General features: G+C 41.3%; 1 protein-coding gene and 1 long non-coding RNA gene across 3 annotated transcripts in view; one reads left to right on the top strand and one right to left on the bottom strand.

Moving 5' to 3' along the window:
* The window catches only part of atrx (ATRX chromatin remodeler), a 33,418-nt gene extending 14,613 nt beyond the window's left edge, over nt 1-18,805 (bottom strand). The window contains exons 1-28 of one of the 2 annotated variants that reach the window (XM_020647862.3): nt 18,630-18,805; nt 17,018-17,079; nt 16,857-16,906; nt 16,002-16,120; nt 15,818-15,898; nt 15,566-15,675; nt 15,399-15,466; nt 12,587-15,045; nt 11,772-11,853; nt 11,127-11,269; nt 10,874-11,038; nt 10,639-10,756; nt 10,426-10,528; nt 9,983-10,150; nt 8,766-8,907; nt 7,144-7,253; nt 6,084-6,230; nt 5,765-5,942; nt 5,421-5,558; nt 5,154-5,329; nt 4,944-5,061; nt 3,018-3,148; nt 2,657-2,748; nt 2,421-2,560; nt 1,698-1,854; nt 1,449-1,549; nt 517-625; nt 232-409 (exon numbers count right to left, since the gene is read on the bottom strand). In XM_020647862.3, coding sequence (XP_020503518.2) covers nt 232-409; nt 517-625; nt 1,449-1,549; nt 1,698-1,854; nt 2,421-2,560; nt 2,657-2,748; nt 3,018-3,148; nt 4,944-5,061; nt 5,154-5,329; nt 5,421-5,558; nt 5,765-5,942; nt 6,084-6,230; nt 7,144-7,253; nt 8,766-8,907; nt 9,983-10,150; nt 10,426-10,528; nt 10,639-10,756; nt 10,874-11,038; nt 11,127-11,269; nt 11,772-11,853; nt 12,587-15,045; nt 15,399-15,466; nt 15,566-15,675; nt 15,818-15,898; nt 16,002-16,120; nt 16,857-16,906; nt 17,018-17,074 — 5,640 coding nt within the window. In that variant the 5' untranslated portion in view covers nt 17,075-17,079; nt 18,630-18,805. Of the gene's footprint in view, nt 1-231; nt 410-516; nt 626-1,448; nt 1,550-1,697; nt 1,855-2,420; nt 2,561-2,656; nt 2,749-3,017; nt 3,149-4,943; nt 5,062-5,153; nt 5,330-5,420; nt 5,559-5,764; nt 5,943-6,083; nt 6,231-7,143; nt 7,254-8,765; nt 8,908-9,982; nt 10,151-10,425; nt 10,529-10,638; nt 10,757-10,873; nt 11,039-11,126; nt 11,270-11,771; nt 11,854-12,586; nt 15,046-15,398; nt 15,467-15,565; nt 15,676-15,817; nt 15,899-16,001; nt 16,121-16,856; nt 16,907-17,017; nt 17,080-17,985; nt 18,023-18,629 lie in introns of those variants that run through there. The other variant, XM_065959105.1, reaches the window with a different exon arrangement.
* Nucleotides 18,806-20,543: 1,738 nt separating this feature from the next.
* Nucleotides 20,544-21,753, top strand: LOC136180020 (uncharacterized). Its single transcript, XR_010666948.1, has 4 exons — nt 20,544-20,932; nt 21,008-21,052; nt 21,195-21,320; nt 21,495-21,753. It is a non-coding gene; the product is annotated as an uncharacterized lncRNA (long non-coding RNA).
* Nucleotides 21,754-21,984: the final 231 nt, after the last annotated feature.

Consider the following 21,984-nt stretch of genomic DNA (forward strand, 5'->3'; position numbering starts at 1 on the left):
ACTACATGATATTGAGAACTTAAAGGCTACAACAATCTTCATGCTACGGAAAATGGAAAAAGCGATTTGCCTTTAAAAGCCATCACACAGTGTGAAGAGAACGGACTATTGAAAAAGAGGACCAACTGATACCAATATTTGTATTCTGGGTTTATTCATGATGTAACCTCATGATGAAAAGCAAACAAAACAAAAGTTTAAAAATAGTTTTTGGGCAGTTTGGTAACTCACCTGGGCCAGGAACCTGTACACATAGACAGTCTTAATCTGTCCAAATCGGTAGACCCTAAAGATACTCTGGATATCGTAGGAGGGGTTCCAGGAGGCGTCGAAGATGATGACCCTGTTGGCTGCCACAAGGTTGATGCCAAGTGAGCCAGCTCGCGTTGAAATGAGGAACAAGCGACCTCTGGTTAGGCACAGGAAAGCAGAAGAGAGGTGAGCCGATGCTTGAAAATGCAATCGTCAATCAATACATTAGATTTCATGTGTTTACAAGGAACACAAGTGTATTACCTTATATTACTGGTGTCATTAAACTCCTCAGCCCACTTCTTTCTGGTCACCGCGTTGGTGGAGCCATCCAGGCGATAGTAGTCAATGTTCCTGAACCACTTGCCATCGCCTGCAAAGAAAAGTTACAGTCAGAAATGCTACGGCTCTTTGCTCCCAGAACTTAAATACAAACATACACGTGTTATCTTTTCCTTTTCAGAAGGACAGCAGATAGATTGTTGTGTTGGTAAGAGGCCAGCCATGTTTAGCCTTCAAGATGCATCCCCCCCACCCCCTCCTCCTCCTCCCCTTCCCCCCCAACACCAGCCTTTATAACCACCACTTCAGTATGTTTCCAATTACAGCACTGTGATCTTTTCATTACAAATTACAAACCCTTGAGCAAACATTTTTTTGTGGAATATAAACTCAAGGTCTAATCATTTTAAAAATGAAAGTAAAAACAGCTGCCGAGGTTTAATTAGTAACATGACCTTACACCAATGGCGGCATGTTTGTGAGTTTCAGGGTAATAAGCACACATAAGAGTGTACAGGAATTGTTGCATGTGGGCTGTCTTACTAGTGTGAAACCTGCATCTCCATATAAAGATACTTCAGCCTGCTCTTAAGTTAAAAGTTGGCTCTTCTTTTTTCGCACACACAGTTCAATCAGTTTGAAGACTACAGCATAACATGACAAAAAAAAACCTATTCTATTAAAAAGGGTCCACCAGCTCCGTCAAACTCAATATGGCTTATACTGCTTTTTCTGCAATCACAGCACATAATGATAGAAAAATTAGCTTTTTGTATCCAATCTTTAGGAGGACATGAGGATCCCAGGTAACTGTAGGATCCTTAAGGGATGTAAGCTATTGACAGGCATGTCGAGTGAGTATAGAGAGCACTCCTTGGAATATGAAGCCCTGCCAGACTGCAATAAAAATGTACCTTTGTATGGAGAGATTTTGCCTTCATCTTTGGCTCTGCAAGAAAGCTCCAGGAAATCCTCAATCAGATCCAGAGAGATAAGTGACTGACTGAAGACCAACCTGAGGGCAGGAGAGACAACACAGAAGGATGCATAAACCGCTTTATCTCAGTCTATGATTGTTTTGTTTGTACTGTCTGCGATTGTCTGAACACTGTATAACAGGAAAGGCCACATTTTTTTAGTAGAAACAGTGTAGAGAAACTTACACTTTCTCATCAACTTCTTCTGCCATGCGCAGGATCTCAAAAAGGAGCATTATCTTCCCAGAGTGCGACAAGATCTCAGCGTCCGCCTCAGTGACAAACTCCTTGTGCCAGTCAGGAGTGGGACTCCCTGGTGTTGAGCCGGTGTGTGGAGCTGGTTCTGATGCGCAATGTCAGAGATAAGTACAGTCTCACAACAATAACAAGCAGTAACCAAGGCATTAAGTGTCAGAAAGAGAAATAAGTCATACTGTTACACTACATCTACCGAGTGTGCAGTGCAATGTTACATGACTTTTTATTTTGCTCTTCACAACACAATTCAGTTAACTTCTGAACATTAGATGAGATCATTAAATATAATTTTTACACTGTAGAAGTATACAATGTCATTTGTAATCCAGGACCTTTAAAGCACAAAAAAGCATACATCTGGGTTTTATTTTTCTTAATGTTTTCAAACTTATGGGGAAATTGCTTAGATTAGGTCCCTAATTGTCACAGACCAAAAACTTCCTTTACAATCACAAACATCTTTATCTTGTTTAAACAACAAGAACAGAACACTGTTTGTAACAGTCAAATATGAATTGTCTCAAGTCTTCAAATTATTCTTTAGTTGCAAGGCTCAAACAATTTTATCTATTACTCACTAAGACTACCTCATAGCTCCTCCCCACTCATAGCCATTTGGCCATAATGCTTAGACACGTTTGATCAACTTACCTTCTTCTACAGGCTCTGGTCTATTTCGGCCCAATCCATTTTTGCCCCGTGAGCTGGAGTTCCACTCCTTGATGACCTCCACGTCGTCACTGTCCGAATCTTCAGATCCCTTCTTTTTACCCCTTCCACCCTTCTTTTTCCTATTACATAGAAGATAGGGAGATTGAAAAGGCAGTTAGATTGTGTCCGTGGGAATGTATAAAAAAAGTAAAATTGGATATAAAATTGTATTTTACTTTTTCTTCTCATCCTCAGAGGTCATGCTCATGGAGGACTCATCCGTTTCTGAAGCAATGAACTCGTCCATACTGTCCTCGTCAAAGAAACCCTGCAAGAGTGTGCACACACACATTAGTCTCTACTGTGCAAAGATAACGGTCAAACAAACACCGAGAGCTAGGTCGTGGGCGGCATTATGCATAAGGGACATTTTTGCTGCAGTGGCAATAAGTGTGTTGTTCTCCCTTGGTAATTGACCTGTCAGCACTAAGTTTCTATTGTTTCCCTTAGGTGTGGGTGTGTGTGTGTGTGATTTGTTCCAGTATAGTTTTAGAGTAACTGTTAAGAGTGGTTTTGTATCGTCTAGCCCAGCCATACCCTGTTTTCTTTACTGATGTAGTCCAGCTGAAGGCACCAGGGATGTGTCCAGATTCTGCTAAGCATCTGGAAATCCTGGAAGAGTTTGGTCCCTGCGCGGCCCCGGCCCCCCTCCAAAGCATTCCCCACACCTGCACACGGGAAGGAGTGTTAGGAGGAAGAAAATGCAAAAGATGGATGCGTGTTTGTATTATGTACAGAGAGCCACAGGGCTGTCTGCCTGACCACCTGAGTATTGACACAATAAAGTAAAGTCATAATTATTTAAACAACACAAACCACGTCTAAGACAAAGTGTCAGCCGTTCTCTTGACAGCAAAACAACTTGTTGAACTTGTCAAATCTAATCTGTTCAAACAGCGGATTTATGAACTGGACTGATTGTCAGCTGTTGACATGTTTTAATCAAAACTTCTCTATAAGTTCCCTCTAAGTTATCCTTCATTGACCCAGGCAGATCACAGCTGATGTGTGATCCATTCAGATCAACCCCCACAGTTCAAGCTGCATGTGATCCACGGATCTAAGGACAATTTTTAAACATGGTTTAAAATAATTGTACAGCCACAAAATCCCAGTGCAGAGACCCAATGAAAAGAAGTCAGTGTTAAGTATTGCATGTAAGGGCCATGCAGATTCGCCTCGTTAGGAAGACGAGGAAGCTTTTTAAAATATATGATTACCTAAAAATGTTTGTGGAATTTCACGCTGTACCCAGTCGTAAAGTGTTTATATGTCATTGTGTGTATGTATGGTTACCAATGTTTCCAATGCTGCTTAAGTTGCATTGGAAACAGTTTAGTTGCCTGCGACAAACATCTGAAACTTAACATTTGTAACGCTATCCTGCAGGCTGCTGTAGTCTATAGCTGTAACACCGTTACAGAGCATGGTTCAGAAAAAAACTGAAGATATATTCCGCACATCGGAGAACAACACAGAACATGACAGCTACTTTGCGGCTTATATTGAGTCATGTTAGTCAGATACAGACATGAAACTCTGGATTTCTCCATAATGAAGGCTGTCAGCGGTGTGTACCCGCGTGCTCGTGCTCATGCATGAAGTGTACTGTGCCGAAGCACACCTCTCCGAAGTGTGACAAAGCCAAGGAAGTGTACCGTGCCTGAACACGATACGGAGCGGTCACACTGGTCAAACTGGACTTTAGCGTTGAAGCGTGCTTGGGCACGGAACGGATGGCCAGTGAGACTGCGCCCAAAGCCTGGACAACCAGGCGTAATGAGCCACAGCACATTACAACCCCCGCCCCCCAACCCCAATCCTCCTCTTACATACCAGCCCTCCTGTTCATTGTTTTCGCTTTTGGTGTAAAACCTTTGGCCCCTCCAGCCTCCCTTTTCTTTATGCCCCCATATCCCCCCCCCCCTTTACCCCCCACCCTCTCTGTTCCCTCTCTCCCAGAGCTCTTCATTAGGGAGACGTGGGAAACTGGGCTTAAACCCTGCCTGCGGCACTCTGCCAGCTGCCACTCTAACACACACACACAGACATTCACACAAACGTACGTCTTGGACCACATTCTGAGAGGAAAGTCCACTAAACGACTTAACAATGCAGTATGAAAAAGTGAGAGACCAGTAAGGCCCTCCTTTTATCCGAAAACCTTGTCGGAGTAAATGACATCCAGTCAAGAGAGCACTTTAAAGAGAAACACGACTCCTGCAGTAGGATTTAGCCAAGTCCTAGACTATGCATGTTTTCCAGCGGAAGTCTGAGACTTAGCTAAACCCCAGTCTGAGCAACAACAGAAAAACACTTGTTAGTGGCACCTAGAGGCTCTGCTGCTCCCTACACCCAACAAGATCAGAGCTGTAAGCAAGCAAGTGACACCGCTATTCTCAACAGCATGCACTCCTGCAAAAAGAAAAACTAAGCACAGCTTTAAAAGAGCATGGTTCTGACCTGTGAAGTGCTCCAGGTAGTATCTGTAGAGTTTACACTGGAGCGGGGTCACTCTGACTGACAGCACATACTCGTGTTTAGGAGGCAGGAACTTAGTGAGCGCAGTGTAGTCCTTCCTCTGTTAGAAACAGGAGACAAATATTGTATTTGGGAGGCAACAAAGTAAAGGTCAAAGAGAACATGATTCAACCATTTAAGACAGATCTGTACCTGGACACAGCCGGCCAGCATCTCATACAGGATGTGAGCCCTCTTCTTCATGATCCGGACATCATGTGACGTGGAGTCAGCACACTGACCGTTCTGGATTGGGTTAATAAAACGGTTCTTGAACTCCTTTACTGAGCCAAGCAGGTTCTCCTTAATGAAGTTCACCATACAGTGGTCTAAGGAGAAAGAAAAATTACAAGCTGTTATGCATCCTCAACCACACAAAATCTTAGCTCTAGAGTCACGTGAAAGAACGGGCACACTCACATTCAACAAGGTTGTTTTGCAGAGGAGTTCCAGTCAGCACAACCCTCCTCCTTGTTCTGATGGAATTCATCGCTTTAGACACAGCAGACGCCTCGTTTTTCAGGATGTGACCTTCATCACAAATCACCATGTCTGGACCTGGGGAAAGTGACGGAAGAAAGAATAAGAGTTATCACAGGTTGAAGTACAGCTTGAGACAGTATGATCCAGCAACTTACAAAGCAACTGCAGATATCTTAAAGGTCTTTTAGGCATTTTTGTTTGGTTTACTACATATAAAAACAGATCGTACATAAGAGAAATGTTAACATTTTAACTTAAAATGTGCAGTTCAAGCACTGTACCTGGATCTACCAGAGTCTTCTGAAAGATCTCTTTGAGTTTCTTGCTCTTGGTGTTTCTGCCCTGCGTCAGGTTTCGGTACATCTCGTAGCCGATGATCATAACACCCCCCGACTCTTGCCATTGCTGGAGTGCATAAGCTCGCTCCTGAGGCCTCTTCACTGTGGCAAGCTCAATCACCTTGTTCATGAATAAATTACACAGGATAAAAAAAGAAAAGCCCTAAGTCAGATGTTGTGATAAAAACTCACATATGAAAAACAAACAATGGCACACATGATAAAAGGAACAACGTTACATATTACATCATCATCTGTTTACCTGTAAACTCTCATCATCTTGCATTCCCACTTGCCACTTCTCAAACTCGTTCAGCCAATTAAGGACAGTGTTCAGAGGACAAACCACCAGCGCTGTGCTGAAGTCCAGCTTCTCACACAGTAGCAATGTGTGAAGGAATGCCACCACCTACAGGGCAGAAACAGAACTGCAGTTAAGTTGTGACGCAAACACAAGTTTGTGGACAGCAATCCATGCATCAGAAATGTAAACAGGCACAAGGTAGCAGTTTACCTACTTAACAATCACAGTAGTTACATCTTAGTTATTCATAAACTACCTTAATCGTCACTGTTTGTACATCATTAACATTACCAGAGAGTTAAAGTTATCAAACTTAAATAACTACACTTGCACAGCTTCAATAGTCCAGAAACTGAAACGGTTTCATTTATCAGGAATGGGATTTTCATCAGACAAATTAGCAAAATATCCAACCCTCACAGGCAAATACACACATATATATTTTCAAATTTTCGCCTTTAATGTGAAATACCATCTCTGCTTTACTCCACTTAGCTTTAGTTGTAGGCAGCATACAAGTAGCCTATGAACTGTCAATGTTTAAGTGTAAAAAAAAAGGGTTTAAGTACCCTTTTAAATGCAATGAGTAATTGTGTTTGATGATCTTGATCTCAATGACAATCACAACATTCAGAATTTAAATTTTTGTGATAGTCGAGCAGTCCTAGAACTGGATTGGCAATTGTGTTAGACCAATCAATGTCCACATACTAAGGACCAATCACCCTGCACTAAAGACACTCAAAGTCTCTCTGGTGCTTGTAGAGTACCTACTCTGAAGCAGGAGCTAAAAGGGATCTTCTAAATGGGGTTCCAGGAACTAAAATAGTTCATAGTTCCTGAAGTGCTCAATCAATAAAAATAAAAAAAAGGGGGGAGGGTTCAAACAGTTCCTAGAACTATGAAAAAGTTCCTGCGGTCCAAAAACACCTGTAGACACCTAGATATACCCCTCATGGTCTAAAGGAATATCTAACACCCGTTCATGTAAAGCAGACACGAATCTCGTCCTTTCTACCTGGAGAGTTTTTCCCAGTCCCATACAGTGGGCAAGGATGCAGCCAGAGCCAGAGGACTTCTCCATCTTCTTCACAGATTCACAGCAGCAGTCCCACATGAACTGAACACCTGAAATCAAAAACAGAGAAGTCAAAATCAGTCCAGAGCATCTCAGGAGTTCACACTAGGGATGGGAATTTACAGTAATCCCTGTACTGGATTACCTAATGAACGAGTACTCGGATTATGATTTGTTTTTAACCATAAATAAAAAAACAGTCCGTCGGACACCGACCTCCCGGACCGGAATTGTAGACTTCATGCTTACAAAATGACATAAATATCCAATATTTAAACATTAATATAAATAAATAACCAACAACAGAAAGCAGATTTCAATTTCAACGACGTCGCTAACAACCAAGTGTGCTAACAGGGCTAGCAAATGACGTGATGCGAGACTGCCTGTTTTCTGTCTCCGTTGTTTTCTCTTTGTGCTTTAAGCGCATGTGGTTAAGCATCGAACTAGTATTTCTATGGTATGCAAGTTTAATGCCACATATCTTGCACTGCACGTTAAAGGGATACTTCACCCATTTGCATTAAGCTTTGTATCATTAGAAACCTGGTAGTATTTTTGAATGGTCGTGCATCCCGCCCTCATCAGCTGGGGATCGAACCCTCGACCTACTGGTTGAGAGACTCTACCAACTGAGCCACAGCCGCCCCACATATAAATATGGTGGCGAAACAGCTGCTGCAGACAGGGTGGTCTTGTGTTTTGGCTGCTGCGGCCACTGACCGTGACACAAAACCGGCCTGTCGGCAGATAGAGTCTGTTTTCTGCCATGAATTTCCAAGTTCAATTCTGGAAGAAATTTCAGAATCTGTTGAGAAATGGCCTCATGTGTTGAAGTAAATATGTCTGTAAATGTTTTTATTACTATATTTCTACTGCTATACTGTATATTGGAGAAATTGTATCAATCGAATTTCCCTCTGGGATTAATAAAATATTTCTGATTCTGATTCAGACCTTAGTGGGAGTGGCCTGCGGTGCTGTGCATTCTGGGATTTGGTGTCTTTGATCATCAAGAGCCAAAAAGACACTTTCTGCGTTTTCACAGCCAAGAAGGAACCAACTTCAAAAATTTCTACTACATATATGACCCAATGTCAATACAGATTCATGTTTTAACGGGTGAAGTATCCCTTTAACTTCATCGTTTTTGTCTAAATACTTCCAGTCATCACTTTTCTTGACTGACATGTCGCAGGTGTAGCAGACTGTTCTGTATTTGTTGTGCTTTTGCTTTAACAATATGTTCCTAGAGAGTTGCCGTAGCTGCCGTGAAACAGTTGTTTTTGCTGAAATCTGGCTCGGTGTGTACTAAAGCCGAATCCGTGACTTCAGTTAGGCAAAAACAAAAAGCTGGGTCACACATGTAACGCTGATTGAGTTCAAGTTTTGTAACGAAAAGCAGCGCTTGTACAGGTGCGTGAGTAACGAAATGTTACTCGAATAATGGGGTCAACAGGGAGTACTCAAGTAATCGTACCCATCCCTAGTTCACACACAGTCTTATGTCAGCTAATATATATATATATATATATATTTTTTTCACCCTTATTTGCGCTTACCATCAACCTGATGAGGTTTGAGCTTTGTGACGAGGTTCCTGTGCACCTGCACCAGCGGCTCCTTGGTTTCTTCATCTGCATCAAGCACCAGCTTGGTTGTGATGGGACAGGTCATCTGTGATGACTCTTTCACCTCGATGACCTGAAGAAGGATCAGAGGCAGAGAGAGAAAAGTCAAACAAGGTACGTCCACTTTGTTTTGAAGAACAAGTCTGTGAAATACTTTTTTAAACTTTCAGGTAATTTTCATAATAAAAAGGTCGAAAAGTGTTTAAAGTATACTGTGAACGCACAATCATACAAATCAAACTGTAATTTTGAAAGAGTGACAGAAGTTTATCAAGTCGCCTTTACATGGGAATTATCTTCAAACAGACTTTGAAGTTCATTAAAGATGAAAGCACAAATGTCTGAGCCTAATTAAACTAGTAAGTGAAAGCAAAGATAAAAGCTTTAATTACAGAGCTTCCCAAAGCCCTCTAATGTAATGAGGAACATGAAGGAATCATAATCACTGTAATTTTGTTTAAGAAAAATAAAAATAAATAAAAAAATCAACCAGAGTCAATCTAATATGTTTAATCGATTACTGGTAAGTGTTACCGTCACTTTGTAGGGTGACCTCTCACCTGTCGAGCCATTTACCATTTATCTAATTACACACGATAGGGCTGTCATTCCACATAAACTTTTTTTAAAGTGTCAGCAATAATACACGATAACATTTCTAGATTTCAGGGGAGTGAATTCTTATTTAAAATGTTTGATCTTTTACCTTAAAAATGTATCTTAAAGGGTTGTAACTGTCAGTGTCACTAGAGGTAAAAATGCCAATATGTCTTATTTGAAAATCCTTTTACACATATCAATAGCTGTCATGTACATACCATGGGCTGTTTGTTTCTCACACTTTAAGTAGATCCTAGAATGGTTTCCCCAACTGTTCTATTAGTAACACAGTGAGTGATCAGCAGTGATCTCTTATCAGTCTGCCTAACTCACAGTGGTTGCATCTCTTACATGCATTTATATGAGTTGAGTGTAAAACATCACTACTTAGGCAGTCATTACTGCCAATCTGAAATCTTATCACAGTATTAAATGCGGTCTTGAACATGTTACCCTGCGTGCCGTGTTTTTAGGAGACAAGCCAATCCTGGCGTTGAGAATGTCACAGCTCGAAGCTCTGAACAAAGCCTGTTTAACTTCATATTTACCTCTCGAAGTTTCTCCCTTAGTGCCTCCCTCTCAGCTATACGTTTCCTCCGATCCTCCTCCTCTTTCAGAGCATCTCTCGTCTCCATCCGCAGCTTGTCGTCCTTCAGAATTTTGCGGATCTTTTTGCGTGCCTTTTTGCCTTCTGCATCCTCATCATCCTCTCCGCTCTGCAAAAAGGAACATTAAATTCAGCCCTCTGATCTTCAGCCCTGAAGTAAAAAGTTCACTTGCTATGATCAGAAGCCCAGCAAGCCTATGATTAATTCGTATCCTCACAACACACTCCAGGGGTAACTTCAAATTACATTTTATGTAGCAAGCGTGACCTGACTAGTAAACGTTTTTACTGGTCCATCTCTACCTGGCAAATCCCAAGTGGGGGAAAAAAAACAACCTTTGGGACAGTTCAAGACTACGACTGAGTGCTCTGCATTTTAAACACCTTCTCGTTGCTGGAAGAGGAATCCTGAACTTTGATCCTGCGTCGCTTTTTCTTCTGCTTGTAACTTCTCTGTTTCTCCTCATCCTTCTTCTTCTTGGAAGATCTACAGACACAAAACAGAGTTCACATCAACAAGAGAAGCAGCAGCTCAATCCAGATCCAGTGGCAGGGATCAATTGCTGCTATTGATTGGTGTAAGTTCTGTCTTCTCACCTGGTCTTTCGACGCTTCCCTTCATTCTCTGATTCACTGAGTTCCTCGCTTATTCCCGACTCCTCGCTGGAGCCCTCTGTCTTTTCGAAGTCTGAATCGGCTGAGTCATCGCTGCCCACTGACAGGCGGACAAACAATGGACAAACAGGTCATTTGCTGCTCTTGCGGCACAGAGTTCAGAAAAGTCCTGCTCATATTGTGAAGACACAAGGAAAATAAAATACTCTGCATCCACCTTTCCTTGAGGACTTCTTCTTGCCCCCCTTCTTCTTCTCTTTACTGGTGTCTTTCTCCTCTCCTGATTCACCCTCACTCAGGGAGAGCTTACGACGAAGCAATTTGTGACGTTTTCCTGACGTCTTCACATCAACATCAGAACTAGAGGCGTCCGAGTCCGAATCTTCGAAGAGAAGAAAAAAATGTAGGTGTGAAACCATGCACACCAAAAATATGTCCAGCTGTTTTTTGTTTTTTTTAAGTTGTGCTACCTTGCTCCTCCTCTCCCTCGTCCTCTTTTTTTACTTTCTTGGAGGACTTCTCTGCCTTATCGTCGTCATCGTTATCAGATGAGCTCTCAGCTCCGGAAGAATAGTTGGATTTTATTTGAGCGAGGAGCATTTTCTTTGCAATCCTTCAGGAGAAAGAGACAAACAGACGCAGACAAGAGACAAATGTGGGGTTTGGTAAAAAAAAAAAGAAAGAAAGAAAGAAAGAAAGGATCCCCATGTGTTGAATTGCATTCTATTCACAAAGAATTGTCAGGATGAGGGAATCTACAACTGGAATATTTGAGGAATGTTACAATTTCTCCACAGAGCCTATGAATGGAGAACTGATGGAAATAAAGGTTGCCTATAGAAATCGCATGACTCTATACACTGCTATTGGCACTTTCCTGAAAAAAAAATAAACGAGGGGGAGGGGGGTTTACTTGAACAACCCAGAGAAATGCTGCTGACACATTTTATTTAAATACAAAACTATCTTCAGACAATAAGCGGCTGCACTATGCTTTGTGGATTAAGCATGAAAGTATGCCTCCAGCTATTTAATAAGATAAACAATTTTACCATGGAGTAAATAAATAGTCACTGATGTAAATATAGCTCTAGATCCACTGTTGAGGAACGTACCTGTTCTCAGGATCATCATCGTCGTCGTCGTCATCATCCTCACAAACCCCAGAAGGTTTCTCTTTGTCATCCATCTCTTCTCCTACACAACAAAATAGCACAAGAAGTGTTAATAGAGGAGAAAGAAGAATGCCACATATATTTCACATTTCAATGTAGACCACCTGCTCAACAAGTAGCTTAAGGGGGACTGGGAAGCAGATGTGATACCTTTAAAAAGGAAGAATATGCGATTTTCCACACTTAAATGTAGCAGAAATCAAGTATATCCTCTGAAAATAACTCTGTGTCATGACTGTCTACAATGAGTGTGAGTTCAGCTGTCTGTGATGCGCTTCTTAGCCGTATCTACAGCGTGTTTACGTGGACGGGATGACCATCACCTTGCATATAAAAGTTGTTTAATTGAGGGAATAGAGGAAAAAAGAAAAACATACTGTACTCACTGCTTATTTGAATGTCACGTTAGCGTTTTTAGATCACGGTCAATTCGTTTATATTTACGTGCAGTGTGAAGCTACGAGATAAATAATGAGAGCTAGCATTAGCATGCTAACAACAATGCAGCTCACGTTGTTTTGGTTTCATGCTGGTGGATCAAAAAGTTGCATATTCTTCCTTTAACAGAGCCAGGCTGGCATTATGCTAAGCTACCAGCTGTTGGCTTTAGAGATAGTTTTACAGTACATACAGGAGTGTGAAATTAATACTATCATCCAAAACTCAGCAAAAAAAAAAAAAAAAAAAAGGGCCAGGTCTGATACTTAGCAAGAAGCTAAACTGGGCACCTTTAAACTGCTCGTATTCCCATTTACCTGAGGATTGATGAAAAGGTCCACTGGCTCCCAACACATTATCCTCCACAATGGGTTTGATCTTCTGCTCATCGCTGTCCTCTCCAGAGTCTCCTTCAGGCTTCCCCTCCTCCTCCTCCTCCTCCTCCTCAGCCTCACTGGACGATGACTGCAGCTTGGAGTTTGCTTTGGAACGTCTTCCCTTGCGCTTCTTTTCGTAAGACCTCTTCCGATCAGTTCCCTTCCTTTCGGCTGAGACTTCCTCTTTTGCTTCATCTTGCTTCTTCACACGGCTAGATCTCCTCCTTGCTGTGCTCACTTTACTCTTATTTTCCTTCTCCTGGTCAGAGTCAGACCCAGATGACTCTGTGCCATTTGGTTTCTTCTTCTTCTTGGAAGTCTTTTTATTTTTGTCCTCTGGATTGGAATCAGAGCTATCGGACTTCCTTTTGCGTTTGGACGCGGTGTCTTTTTCCTTTGCTGATGTATTGTTCGATTTGAAAAGACACTTTTTAGCATTTGTGCTCTCCTGTTCCTCGTCTGTACTGTTTGCTGCTGCAGCTTTCTCTAACAGTATGTCTGGAACTTCGTCAGAGTCTGAATCTATGGTCTTTTTCTCTGAAGCCTTGCTCTCCTTCCCATCTTCTTTTTGGGTGTTACGAGATTTCTTGGAGGACTTGGCCTTGCTCTTACTATCCTCCTCTGTCTCAGACTCAGAAGACTCGTCCTTGCTCTTACTCTCAGCCTGCTTCCTTAGTGGGGTTGTCTTCACTCTACTAGAGCGGCGGCTGGGGGGTGGGCTGTCTGTCTGATCTACTGCTGCATTATCTTCTTCCTCCTCACATTTTTCTTCTTTACACTTTTTGGGAACCTCTCCATCCTTTTCTTTGTTTTTGGACCTGGAGGTTCTTGACCCACGTGTTGTCACAACAGGCACAGGAGTCAGTTTGACAATAAGGTTCTTAACCTTTGGCTGGGGGCGCTGAGAGTCTGTTGTAGAGTTCTTGTCTGACTTTGTGTCAGTGTTTTTGACCAAATCAGTGTCTTTCTGTGAGAGCATGCTGGAATCTGCCAGACTTTCTACCATCTGAAAAAGTTCTTCGGGAACCGATGGAGACACTGACATAATGTCATGATCTAGTGACATTTCACTGGTTGACATTAGTGCATCATCACACATTTCAGTTTTAATGGTCTTTTTGGTTGAAACAGTTTCTGTTTGGTTGTCTTTTACTGCAGTCTCCGATGACGTCTGATCACTATCTGCGTCCTGCTCGTTACGTTGCTCGTTAAGCTTTTCGTTACGCTGCTTGTTGAGCTTCTCATTGCACTGCTTGTTCAGCTTCATATTGCACTGCTTGTTGACTCCCTCCTTACTCTGCTTGTTGACGCCCTCCTTACTCTGCTTGTTGACGCCCTCCTTACTCTGCTCGTTGAGCTCCTCGTTACTTTGCTCGCTGAGCTCCTCGTTACTTTGCTCGTTGAGCTCCTCGTTCCGCTTCTCGTTGAGCTCCTCGTTACTCTGCTCGTTGAGCTCCTCGTTACTCTGCTCGTTGAGCTCCTCGCTACGCTGCTCGTTGAGCTCCTCCTTACTCTGCTCGTTGAGCTCCTCCTTACTCTGCTCGTTGAGCTCCTCCTTACTCTGCTCGTTGAGCTCCTCCTTACTCTGCTCATTGAGCTCCTCTTTACACTGCTCGTTGAGCTCCTTGTTATGCTGCTCATCTGGTTCCTCGTCAAAATCCTCGGCTGGCTGCTCATTCTGCGCCTCAATCTGTTCCATGCCTTGCTCCTCGACTGCGTCCGCCTCATCAAATGCCTCCGTCACATCTTGACTGTGGTCTTTCTCTACAGGGGCATTAACTTCAGTGCTCTTTCCTACAACAGCTTGCTCTTCAGTCCCGTTCTGCAGCTCCATGTTCTTGAACTCAGGCCCTAATGCCGCCTCCAAAGCACTGTGGGCTTTCTTCAAATCAGTGAGAACGGCCTTGAAGGCTTTCAAATGTCGATACCTGATAGACTTATCTCCCTGCTCCTCTTCAGCCTGTTGGATGAACTGGATGAACGTATTGTTCAAACCCGTTGTAGTCTCAACAAGCTTTTTTGCCTTTTTTACAAGATCTTTAGGAACATGCAGTCTTTTGTAGGAAAATGTCATGGTCCCTGAGCCTTCGATGTGTTCTTTTCCATTGACCACTGCTTTGTGCTCTTTCACTGCTTTGCTCTTGTGTCTCTTGCCCTCACGCTCCTCTGAGGTTTTCTCTACCTTTCGTTGCTTCAGTTCTTGTTTATCCATGATGCTGCTGCATTTGGAGACCAGATCCTGGAGGGGCTCTGGTCTGCAGACATAGCATTGCCACTTTGAGAGCTCATCTGTGATGACTGACAGCTCCTTCCTGCCCAGGTTGCGCAGGATGCACTTCTTGCAGAAAGCGTTGTTGCAGTAGTCGCAGCAGATGAGTTTGCCACCTTCAGCACACCACCTGGGAATGAAAAGTTGAAGAAGTCAATAAAGAAAATTAGATCCCTCAACCATTCAGACCACTTAATTTCCAAAATGATTGGCACTTGAAAAAGGATCGAGTAAACATCATTTATGTCTAAAAACCAAAAGAAATACATAGGAATTGAAAATGGGTCAAATGCTTTCATTAAATATTACAAAACTGTGTCAAACATTGTGTCCAACAAAATAAAACCCATTATGATAATTCAAAGTAATGTATTTAGACATGCTAAGTCAAATAAACTAGTCAAGCTAAAAATATCTATTTTATTGATGTTTACATCTATTTGGTTAAACAAAGATGTGACTTTTTTTTTGTGGGGGAGGTACCTGCATTGCTCATCCATCCCATCAGAGTCTCTGTTGATGTCATCACTTGTGTAATACTTGTAGCAGGACTAGAGGAGGAAGACATCATGTTAAAACAAATACAATAATATGTTAATTTACTATTATTGCTATCAAAATATTTGAAATGTACATTTAAGTTGTCCTACCTTGCAAATAAGTACTTTGAGCGCAGGATGCTCATACACAGAGTTGCGCTGAAACTGGTATACTTGTTTTCCGCATGCAGTGCAGTTAATCTTCTTCTGCAGGGTATCATCTGTAATAAGGAGAAAAGACATTTAAAACGGTCTCCTTCTGCACTCACTAAGCAACTCTCAGGCTATCCAGTTAAGTTACACTAAAATTCTACATGTCCTCACTTGTGAACAAGGACATAAAAAAAACTGAAATGAAATCACCTGTACTTTTCTGTTTGAAATCCACTCTGAGTTTCATGGCACCTTTGTTTTCATTCCCAGCTGGCCTCATCACTAAAGTGCCTGATCAAAGACAACAGCAAAAAATAATAATAATTCCATAATCAACAGTCCCATTAAGTTTCAGCATTGATGTGTCAAGATCAACCAAATCTGTAGTTTGTACCTTTAGATACGCTGCCTGTGTTATTGTCTGAAGGGTTGTCAGAGGAGGCACCTTCATTTTGACTCTCAGCCGAGTCTGGTTCATTCTGTTCAGTGTGCTTGGTTACAGTAGCAGACTTCCTAAAATGAGTTAGCAAATAGCTTGAATATCATAAGCTGTATGTGGGAACAGTTTTAAAGACATGAGCCATGAGCCGTTTTCACATATGCACTCCGGATAATATCTAGATATTTACAGGAGGACTTCTCTGGAGATTCTCCCGACCTAGTCGTTCACATATGATCCTCACAGCGGGGGACTAACCCTGTCAGAGGGGAGAGGGTGCGGGGGATTTTCCGAGGTAAGACGTGACGTAAATAAACAACGCGGAAGTAGCGGCCGTAGCAACGAAGTCCGCTACACGACGCTATAATGACAATATTTGCCTTTATATTAATGCTATGTGTAATCCAATGGAATGACAACATCCACAAAAGAGAGGAGAACAACATACTGACAAACAGAAAACATAATGCAGCAGGTTCATTATGTGCACGGTGGTCGCGTGCAGACACTTTAGCCGGTCACTGTATATATCACTCGGGTCCCATTGGCTCGAATTGAAAATCTCCGGAGTATATTCGGCCGCGTTCAGACATCAGCTCACTCAGATATTCTGCGGATAAAATACTAGGGGTCTGGCCGGATAAACTCTGGGTAAAGTCCGCGCGAAAATTTTGGATGTTTGCATTCACACTTAGCCTGAAGACCCTCCGGGTAGCCAAATCTCTGGAGTTTTTCAGGAGATTTCCGTATGTGTGAAAAGGGTTATAAAGAAACAAGAAAACATTCCGGTTACAGGAAACTGCTCCTTACCTCTTGTTTCGAGAAGAGGAGGGCTTCATAGTGTCTGTTGAGCTCCCAGCCTGAAGAGAATACAAAGTTTATTTTGACAACACCAAAATTAGTGCTTTATATGATTTGTTTCTATATGAATTATTGTCATCACACTGATTCTAAAGAGGCTGCAAACTTACCTCCTCTGCTTTCTCTGCCATTTGGTCTGTGTTTGATTCAGAAGAAAGCAGACTCATTTTACCTAGGGAGAAATTTAGAGATTTGTTTACATGTTCATGTCACAGCAGGTCATTCCAGAAATGTGTGTTAATGTGTAATATAATGGCATATCTACATGTTTTACAGTTATCTAAAAAAAAAAAAACAGTCTGAGGTTTCTACTGCCCAGTTACTGATCCGTACTGGATAACATCTGAGATTTTAGTTAGATTATTTGACTTATTTATTCATATAGCTGAACTGTAAACAAACATATCTTGAATTTGTATACTTGCTGCCTGGACTTCTATTTAGTTCTATCAGGGATATTGTGCTTTTTTGTTTTATGACAGCAAAGCTTGGACTTACTTTTAAGAGCAAAGGAAAATAAACAGCAAGAGGAAAAATGACAACATAATGCATAAACTTCAACTTGCCTGAGAGTTTGTTTTTTTAAATCAACACTCTTATCTGTTTTTCTATATATTTCACTTTGATGTTAAATTAAAGGGCAGCTATTTGAAAATCCAATACGCTCAACAAAGAGGAGTAGCTAAACATGTGGAATAGTTCACTCCTTGGGGATTTAAGTGCACTCACTCTCAAGTCAGAAACTGATGGACTAAAAGGTTGCAGACACTGTTAAGGGGGTTTGTAAACTGTTGTAAAACTCAGACTTAGTTTAACGAAACTGCTGTTTATCACTTTAACGAAGCGATTTATATAATGACAAATCTAATATTTCAATACGCATTAATGTGAATATTAAACACATAATTAGAAATGCGTGCAGCACGAGTTGACCGGCCGCTGTTTTGTTTTTAGCGTCATCATAATAATAATAATAATGATTAGATGTGGAGGAGTCGGGCTTTCCCACAGTCACAAACAGGCCTTAAAGTGTCTCCAAATCCTGCCAGTCGAACAAAAAAAGAGCTCATTCGCCCACCAAGAAAGGCACGATCACGCATTAGAGGCTCTGTGCTCCTTCTTCTTCTCCTCCTTCTTCTTCTTCCCAATGTTTTGACAACACTCCTGAGCTCCCTGACTGTCACAGATGTCAAGTTTCGGCTAACGTTAGCAGCCACCGCGTCCCACATTTACCGAGCAGCGACTTCCTCCCATATGCCCCGTGTTGCCCTGGTAACATTGCAATATCGGCAGTGCATGCAAGCTCCAGTGCATGGCATGCACCGAAGAAGGAAAAAAAAAATGCACATACAGGCCTTCCCGCTTTTCTTACAATACCATGGCACTGCGCTTCCTGCAGCCTTGGCACAAACCTAGCTGGTAGCCCTCGGAAGAAAAAAAAAAGCGATGCAACATTTACGAGAATACATTCAATTCTACACACCGGCACAATGCTTTCAATTGACATTACGATGGCAAGTCGCCCTCTTTCCATAATGTGCCTCTCTGACGATACATGTGTACGGACTTGTACACAGCCGGCTGCGCAGCTAATAGCTTCAACATAGCCTAGCGTGCTAACTAGCAATAGGCACTCATGGCCCGGCGCGCCGCTAGTGAAGGTAGCACAGCATCAATGCAAACATTACTTGCCTAAACAAACAGATTAGACAGTGTTCCTACCTGCTTTTCGTCGACACCATTGCGTAACTGGTTGAGACACGTTTAGTTAATGTTGCAAGAAGTCCAGGTCAATCAAATGTGCAGATATTTGGATGATACGGAAGTAAGAAGAAACACTAAATACCGAAACAACTCCGGTCAGGGCAGACAAAGCAAGGGGACCATCTTGCCGGATGGCTGTGGACGCGGTAAAATGGCGCATCTAGCCTAAATCCTGTGCGCATTCCTATTGGCCAACATCCTCCGATGCTCTCCTGCTCTGAGTGGTCCATGTGCACCGGAGCTTATTGATTCGTTAAGCAGCCGAGAGAGTGATTTTCTCGGGGAAGTGAAAACGCTGCTGGCTGTATTTCCATTTCATTCATTTGTTGATACAGTTCGTGGCGCGCTATTTTGTTTCGCATCCAAGCAAGTTTCTCCACACGATGAAGCGATGCAAAGATATAGACTGGTAGACGAAGTGAAAAGACTAATAGAACATGTTTTAATTAATTGATTAATTAATTAAATAATTAAATAAAAATACATAGTAAGTACAATAAAATTACAACACTCTTATCTTGAGCTCCGTTGCTGGTCTGTGACTAGTACCTTGAATGAAATGCAGAGGTGTGTTACAGTATTGTCACATCATTGCTTTACTTACACATATTTCCTGAAGATGGGGCTCTTCTTCAAACATTGTCAGTTGTTGGTGCAGTGATGCAAATGGTAAAGAGGATCACTTTAAAATGTAGGGTAAATATTTGTATTTGATAGAGGTATGAGCGAAAATCTGTCTTAGAAATAAATGAACCAAAGTGAGCTTTGTTTCAGGTCTCCGACTTCCAATGAGATGTTTAAGCAGGTTCCCAAACATTGCCATGCTAAGGACCCTCATATAGCGTCAACGTCGTGTAGGGACCCCCTTGAGCACATTTTCACAAGTTCCTTCTACGTTGAAAAATCTTGTTGTTTGTAAACTGTCTTTTATAGATTATGTCTCAAAAAAATAAACAGTCATCGTAACAGTCCCATATTTGTTACAAATACTCTCCCTCGTTAATCATTTATTATATTCAATATGTCGTTTTGTTGTGTGTTATTTTACAATATTGAAAGACTGTGGTAGAAATAGAATACAAGTTTGGATATGCAGCGATCAATAACAAAATGGAATGTATAGAATTAGTAGAACTTGATTTTTATTCCAGTTTCACCCCACTTCCCTCCAAGTTTCCATGACCCCCCTAGAACCCCCTGGCGACCCCCCAGGGGGTCCGGACCCCCACTTTGAAAAGCATTATTTTAGCACAGCCAACCAAAGAAAACTTTTTTGTTACAGTTCATAACACTGTTTTAAATATTTTCACGAGTATTTAAGAGATTTACTTTGATTGACTTTCCACTTATTTTAACAAAGACTCTTCTGAACTGAGTGACGTGCGGGTGTTTTATTTTGACAGCTGTTTTAAGGTCTTTTCTGCTAGAGTCAAAGGGAAACTAAAGGTGGACATTTTTTGTCAGTCACATTTTCCTCTGTCTAATTTCTTCAAGCTAAAAGACTGACTCGACATGATTCCCATGTGCCTGCAGTTTTGTTGATATGTCATAGCAGGGGAAACACAGGTGGTGTTACAGATAATAAATAGTGCTTAAATGTGGATCGCTGTCTTTCCAATGGAAATGCATTCAGTTTATCAGGTGAAAAGATTTGGGGTGAAAAAATGTCCATAAACATCACTGCAGGCTGATTAATTGAACAGTTAGGAGCCAAACACTTGATTCAATGTGTATAAGACAGTTTTCACAGTGTAATCATTGTATCTGGTCATTACATGTTATCGACCCCAAAACCCCCGAGGTTTCAATATCCTGTAATAGATGTTCACACTTAGTGGTGATGAGCTTTGCTGGTAAGGGATTAATAGGCAATTCATTTGCAAAATATAATCACAAGTGTATGCATCAAGTGGAACACTTCATAGTAAACCTGAAAAACCTCATCCTTAAGCCCTTATTTGGTGTTTTCCTCCTCTTACGTGTCTCTAGATTGTGGTCACATAGGGTTTTGAGTGTGAACATGATGACACTATAAGAAGCATCAGGAATACGAGACAGTATTCGTAGGTGTTTGATTTTTCTGCTCAACCTTACAGTGCTGGCACACGGTCTCTCTTAAAGACATGAAGAATTTCACTTTTCTAATTCTTTCAGCGATGATCCTTGTGTTGACCTACACAGCACCACTATCGGTCACTGTGATACTTCGTGAGCAAATTAAGGAGGAAGCAAACAAGATTTTACACAACAATTCAAATGGGGTAAGAAAACTACAAAAACAATACGTGGTTTAGTTTGCTTGATAACGTTTTGACATTTTCATCTTGTCATTGAAGGAGGAGTTTATATACTGGCCAGAAACAAACGGAGTAAAATGTTGGGTATGTTGCAAACATTTTACAATAACTGTACACAGTGGTGTTTGATATTTTGTTGGACATATACATCATTTCTTACTTTTCAAGGTTATTCAAGACTAATTGAGTTTGTTGGAAACTGTTACTAATTGTGTTGTCTTCACAGAAACAAATATTCTGCATGGCTGAGAAGGCTCTGGAAGAGAAGGCTCGGAAAGAGAAGGCTCTGAAAGATACGGCTTTAAATAAACTCACCCACCTGTTGGAAAAATTCAACTCAAACTGCTCGGAGGTAAAGAGAAATTCTAAGTGAAAGTCCATTTAGATGGGTATACACTGACTCTTTAAATAATTTCTTCTAATTGTTTATTGGAAAAGCTCACATATTTAACAAATGTAACTCTAGATTTTTATGCACTTACAATTTAAACAGATATATATATATATTTTTTTTTCTTCATTTCAGATTACGTGTGAACTTCCTAAAACCAACCGTGTCAACATGATGTTATTCCTGGAAGACCTCATCCACTGTGTAGCAATTGAAAAGGAAAAGTGCCAGGGGACAGGAGTGAGCACATGACTGATCATGAAAATTATTTAGGCGACAAATGTAACTAACATAAGTTATTTTTATTTATTGTTTAAGGAAGAATTTATTTTCTTATATATTCTATTTTGTAATATTGGTATTTATTGGTCAATAAATCATAAAGTGACATTCATTTTGTCTTGAGGTCTCTTTTCTTTCCAATCATTTCTGATTCAAGTTTAAATTATTAATAACTCCTACCATTGAAGTCAAACAGCTGTTTTAAACTGAAGACTTTAGAACATGAGGCGTCTTCTAAGACACCATTTACCTTCTTGGATTACTTTGATTCTGCAGCTGAACTATGGGCAATTAGATAAGCTGTTTATGGCTGTTACATCCCATAATAAGATGTTTTAAGGGC

This window comes from Labrus bergylta, chromosome 9 (genome assembly GCF_963930695.1).
Source record: "Labrus bergylta chromosome 9, fLabBer1.1, whole genome shotgun sequence".
Lineage (NCBI taxonomy): Eukaryota > Metazoa > Chordata > Actinopteri > Labriformes > Labridae > Labrus > Labrus bergylta.